Source organism: Haliaeetus leucocephalus, unplaced genomic scaffold (assembly GCF_000737465.1).
Source record: "Haliaeetus leucocephalus isolate CR32 unplaced genomic scaffold, Haliaeetus_leucocephalus-4.0 Scaffold310, whole genome shotgun sequence".
Taxonomy (NCBI): domain Eukaryota; kingdom Metazoa; phylum Chordata; class Aves; order Accipitriformes; family Accipitridae; genus Haliaeetus; species Haliaeetus leucocephalus.
Window position 1 is genome coordinate 48,649 of NW_010972746.1, and position 5,482 is coordinate 54,130.

Genomic DNA, 5,482 nt, shown 5'->3' on the forward strand with positions numbered 1-5,482 from the left:
GACAGGGACACTGGGGGCCAGTGGGTCCGTGTCATTTGGGGGGGTACCAGCGCCGTCGTGTCCATGTGTGTCCTGTCCCGTCCCGTCCGTCCCCCCCCGACCATGAAAAGGGCGGCAGCAGCCGGGGGGGCTCGGCCGAGGCGGGGGCTCCCCCGTCCCACCGGGCATTTGCCGGAGGCTGCAGAAAGTTAATTCTCAGCACCCCCCCCCAACCTCACCTTGCCTGAAATAGCCCGAATTTGGTGACCTTCCAGGCGCCGCGGCGGCCGTCCCGTCCCGGGGGGATTCGCTCCGGCGGCCGTTAACGAAGTCGCTAACGGGGTGTTCGCCGGCCGGCCGGCGGGCGCGGTGTCGGAGCCGAGTTTTCTTTGTCTCCGCCAAGAATTGTGGGTTTTATTCTTTTGGGGGGGTTTTTTTCCTCCCCACCCCACCCCCTTTCTCCAATCCGGCAGCTCCTGCGCTTTGTGCTCGGTGAATCTTGGGAATTCGTCGGCGCCGGTGCCGGCACAGTGCTGCCAGAGCCTCCCCGTCCTCCACGCCCGGCCGGTTTTCACGTGATTACCGGCGGAGACGTCGGCTTTACAACCGCACCGTCGTGGGGGGAATAATGACCAGACCCCCTTCCCTCCCTGCTACTGACCCGCTCCAGTGAAATTAATTGATCAGTGCAAGTAATTAATGTGTGGCGCAGCGGCCCCGTCCTGCGCCGGATTTGGAGGAGACCTCACCTGCGGTGTGGGATGGGGCAGGGGGAAACTGAGGCACGTGGGGCTGGCTCACCCCCGAGCCTGTGGCAAATCCTGCCTCCGCCTCGGTGCCAGCCCGGCGCTTTCTCTGCCCGGGTTTCCTCGCCGGCTGCCGAAGCTTCGGCATGGCTCCTCAACCGGGAGGAGAGTGGGACGCCGGCGGCGAGGGGCTGGGCAGCCGGACCCGCTCCCCTCGGTGAGAGCGAAGCTTCGCCTGGAGCCTCCATCGCCTGAAGGTTATTAGCGGGTTTTTTTGGCGGGTGCCAAGAGCCATCCTCATGCCGGCATGGCCCCGCAAGGTGCCAGCCCTCGGCTCCGCGGCTTCTCCATCCCTCGCCGCATCCTCGTGCCGCATCCGGCTCGTTGCACCGCACCGGCCAGCGTCCAGCCCCCCCATGGCCCCGGCGTCATCCCCCTTTTCCAGTTATTTGCCAGAAAAGCCTTTGTGTGGCCGGGGCCGGGGGTCTCTCGCTGCCCTTTCAGTGCTGGGGCGGCCGCCGGCACATCTGCCGGCCCTTTTTTATCGGCCACAAAGAGCCCGGAGGCCCGGGCTGACAGCCTGATTAACGCGGCTGGCGGGAATTTGCATTTAATGGCTTTGCCGAGCGGCGCCGTGGGCAGTGCCGGGCTCGGTGCAGGTGCTGCTGCGGCCCTGCCGGGGTCTCCTTTGGGGCTGGAAGCAGTGGGTCGAGCTGGAAGCCCCCCCAGCTCGTTTTCCTCTCGTCACTCCCAATTAATCGGGCAACTTAATGCACCGCGTGGCCGATCCGGAGCGACGACGTGCCGGGAGCCTGGCTGGCAGCAGGCAGGGCTGCCCGGCGCTGCCAGGGCGAGAGGGACCAGCAGCGGCGGCAGCGAGATGCTGGGGGAAAAACAGGTTTTGCCGCAGCGGCTCGTTTGGTTTTTCCGGCGGGGTGCCGCGTGAGAAAGGCAGCGCTGGCTGGAGGTGCTAATTACCCACTCGCCGCTCCCCGGCTTCAAAGCGGCTAACGAGGGAATGCCGCGACGCCCGCGGTGGGAGGCCGGTGCGGACGCCAGCAGCGCCTGCGATGGGGAGGCCGGGGTGGCCAGTGCCGCTCCCGGCTTGGCTGCGGGCAGCTCAGTCTGTCTCCCCTCGTTCTTCCTCACAGCATCGCCTGGCTTCACTGGAGCTGGGGGGGTCTCCGCAGAGCCATGGGGGGGGTCCCCGTCCTGGCAGCGATGGGCAGCGGCACCGATCCATATTTCTGGCCGCTCAAAAGCCCCATAAACCCCATTGGCCATGCACAAGGGGTTTGTCTCCCCCCGCTGCAACGCCACAGAGGTTAATTAGGCTAATTATGTTTTCTCCCGCTCCCTTGGCATCCGTCTAACACGAGGGAGGGCAGGAAGGGGCGGCCGGGCTGCAGGAGATGCGGGGGATGCAGGTTTGGACTGAGCCCCACCAGCGTGGCACGATCTGGTGGGGTTGGCGGGGGGCTTTGCCCAGCTCTAACCCATCTGCCCCCCCATGTTCTCTCTTCCCCCCCCCCAGATGAAGATGTCTGCGTGTTCAAGTGCTCCGTGTCCCGCGAGACCGAATGCAGCCGCGTGGGCAAACAGTCCTTCATCATCACGCTGGGCTGCAACAGCGTCCTCATCCAGTTCGCCACCCCCAACGGTGCGTCCCCCACCCTGGGGAGGGTGCGGTTTGGCTTCTTCGGGACCCTTGCATGTCCTTGTCCCGTCCTTACCCCCCACCCTGGGCTAAAGTCCCCCCGTCCCCCCCGCCTTCCGTCTTTTCCAGATTTCTGTTCCTTTTATAACATCCTGAAAAACTGCCGGGGCCACAACACGGAGCGCTCGGTCTTCAGCGAGCGGACGGAGGAATCCTCGGCCGTGCAGTACTTCCAGGTGAGGGGCTGCTCCGGCCAGGCACGACCGCCGGCAAGGGTTTGGCCATGGTGTCCCCGGTGACATCCGCATCTGTCTGTCTGTTTCCTCCCCCCGCCAGTTCTACGGGTACCTGTCCCAGCAGCAGAACATGATGCAGGACTACGTCCGGACGGGCACCTACCAGCGAGCCATCCTGCAGAACCACAGCGACTTCAAAGACAAGGTCAGCCGGGCAACCTCCCCCCCTTTAACTGCCCTGGCCTGTACAATAGTTTTGGTGAAATCTGCCTCCTTTCGGTGTCTGTCTCCAGCTCTGGGAGGGTGGTCACATGCCGGAGTTGGAAGAGGTGCCTTGATTAGGACTTTCCTCCCTTTTTTTTGCCCACTTTTAATGTGTTCCGGTGCTTTCCCGTCTCCTTCCTAGTGGTTTTATTTGTAGTATTCCTCCAAAAACACGGCTGGTTGTGAGTGCGTGGCCGGCGGGAGGAGGGACAGTGGCCAAGAGCCACGTGCCGCCAGCACCGGGGCGCAGCCGGCTTCCTGCACCGGCACCGCTGATCCCCCTAATCGGGGCCGGGGGGGGTTATATATAGGATCAAAGAGGATTTGGGTGCTCGGGTGCCGTTCGCTGGCTCGGCCACGGCGCTCTTAATCCCGTTCTTCCCTGTGGCACTGGGAAGCGGCCGGGGCCGAGCCCTCGGAGCTGCCGTGGGTCCGGGCGCGATTCGGCGCAGCGCCGAGGTGGGATAAACGCTGCAGTTGGGTCCCGCTGCCGAGCAGAGCTGGCTCTCTGCGCGTGGGTCATTACCGGAGCTTCCAGGGGGTGGGTAACGACCTGCTGGAGTTAGTTCCTTCTCTGAAGCCTGTTTGTAATCGGAGCTGCGGTGAGGGGCTGTTTTCCCCCCAAGAGGAGCCGTGCCGGTGCCGCCGCCTTGGTTTTCCTTCTTGGGAATCCAAATCTTGGGGTCCCTGGGTCTCCCCGTCCTTCTGTGCCCCAGACTGGAGGCAGAAGACCCCGATCCTGGCTCTGGGGCGATGATGCCGGGAGCTGGACGGGATGAGTTCCGGCCTCCAGAGCAGGTGCCAATGGTTCACCGTATCCTCACTGTCTCCCTCCCAGATCGTCCTGGACGTCGGCTGTGGCTCCGGCATCCTCTCCTTCTTCGCGGCACAGGCCGGGGCAAGGAAGATTTATGCGGTGGAAGCCAGCACCATGGCCCAGCACGCGGAGGTGAGCAGCCCTGATGCCCACCGCTGGGCAGCTTGTGGCTTTGCTGAGCTTGGTGGTCTCGCGCCAAACCCGTCTGGGATCACGCCCCCTTTGAGCCATGCCCCTACCCCAGTACAACCCAGTAGCGCCAGGACGACGGCACTGGGAACGCCGGGGCCAGCACAGTTCGGGGCTCTGCCTCCCACCGCATCCCCAGTATCGTGCCCCCGTGCTGTGGGGCTCCTCCTCTCCCCCCTGAACGTCCCCCTCTTTTTCCTGGGGTAGGTACTGGTGAAGAGCAACAACCTGACGGACCGGATCGTGGTGATTCCGGGGAAGGTGGAGGAGGTCTCGCTGCCCGAGCAGGTGGACATCATCATCTCCGAGCCCATGGGCTACATGCTCTTCAACGAGCGGATGCTGGAGAGTTACCTCCACGCCAAGAAGTACCTGAAACCCAGCGGTGAGTGCCGGGGCGGCACACCGGTGGGGATGGGGGGGATTCCCAGCAACCCAAGGGGCCTCTTTCCCGGTCTGCTGGATCCCACGAGCCCAGGGAGGGGGAGCAGGCACTTTCCTGGCCTCCCCTCCTCAACCGAATTCTCTGCTCCCCCGTCCAGGGAACATGTTCCCGACGATCGGCGACGTCCACTTGGCCCCGTTCACGGACGAGCAGCTTTACATGGAGCAGTTCACCAAGGCCAATTTCTGGTGAGTCCGGTGCCGGGGGGAGGATGATCCTGACCCCTTCCCCTGCCCTGGGATGGGGGGGGGGATCAGGGCCGGAGCCACACCCCCTCACGTGTTTGTATGTCCCCCCTCCTGTAGGTACCAGCCATCCTTCCATGGCGTTGACCTCTCTGCGCTCCGAGGGGCGGCCGTGGATGAGTATTTCAGGCAGCCCGTGGTGGTGAGTGGCCCTGAAGTCCCCATGGGGGGGGATGGGGAACCACTGGGGGGGGGGCTCGAGGCGAGCTGGGGGGTCCTGGCTGCTGACCCCCACCTTCCCCACCCCCCCCAGGACACCTTCGATATCAGGATCTTAATGGCCAAATCAGTCAAATACACCGTGAACTTCTTAGAAGCCAAGGAAGGCGATTTGCACAGGTGGGTGGCGGCCGGAAGGGTCCCGACTGAGGCCCCCCCACCCCAAGCCTTTGGGCACCCAAGGGTGCTGGGGGGCCTTGACCCCCCCCTTGCAACGGCTCAGCTTTGCCTTACAGGATAGAAATCCCCTTCAAGTTCCACATGCTGCATTCGGGGCTGGTCCACGGCTTGGCCTTCTGGTTCGACGTAGCCTTCATCGGCTCCATGTACGCGGCAGGGGGAGCCTTGGGGGGGGGGTCAGGGCTGTGCCTCGCCCCCCCACCCCCCACCCCAACACATCGTCTTTCTTCCCCCCCCTCCCCAGAATGACGGTGTGGCTCTCGACAGCCCCCACCGAGCCGCTGACCCACTGGTACCAGGTCCGGTGCCTGTTCCAGTCACCGCTCTTTGCCAAAGCCGGCGACACGCTCTCAGGGACTTGCCTCCTCATCGCCAACAAGAGGTGAGAGCCGGGGGGGGGCACGGGGCCTTACCAGAGCCGCCGTCCCAGCTTTGGCTACACCGTCCGCGATCTGGTTATGTCACATCCCTCGGCGCCTCACGCCGGCACCCAGAATAGCTGGGG

The 5,482-nt window shown here is 64.3% G+C and overlaps 1 protein-coding gene across 1 annotated transcript; it reads left to right on the plus strand.

Moving 5' to 3' along the window:
• The first annotated feature begins 678 nt into the window (after positions 1-678).
• On the plus strand, positions 679-5,363 carry CARM1 (coactivator-associated arginine methyltransferase 1). The gene is made up of 11 exons (XM_010571207.1): positions 679-982; positions 2,260-2,385; positions 2,512-2,618; positions 2,719-2,823; positions 3,721-3,831; positions 4,096-4,273; positions 4,431-4,521; positions 4,639-4,720; positions 4,832-4,917; positions 5,034-5,123; positions 5,222-5,363. Exons 1-11 carry the CDS (start codon positions 679-681, stop codon positions 5,361-5,363), a joined length of 1,422 nt encoding a protein of 473 aa, XP_010569509.1.
• The last annotated feature ends 119 nt before the right edge of the window (positions 5,364-5,482 follow it).

Bases quoted from the DNA above. Each gene is read 5' to 3' on its own strand.
- CARM1 (XM_010571207.1), top strand. From the start codon at position 679: ATGTGTGGCGCAGCGGCCCCGTCCTGCGCCGGATTTGGAGGAGACCTC. The intron at 4,274-4,430 runs GTGAGTGCCGGG...TCCCCCGTCCAG, and splicing joins GAAGTACCTGAAACCCAGCG to GGAACATGTTCCCGACGATC. The intron at 4,522-4,638 runs GTGAGTCCGGTG...CCCCTCCTGTAG, and splicing joins TTCACCAAGGCCAATTTCTG to GTACCAGCCATCCTTCCATG.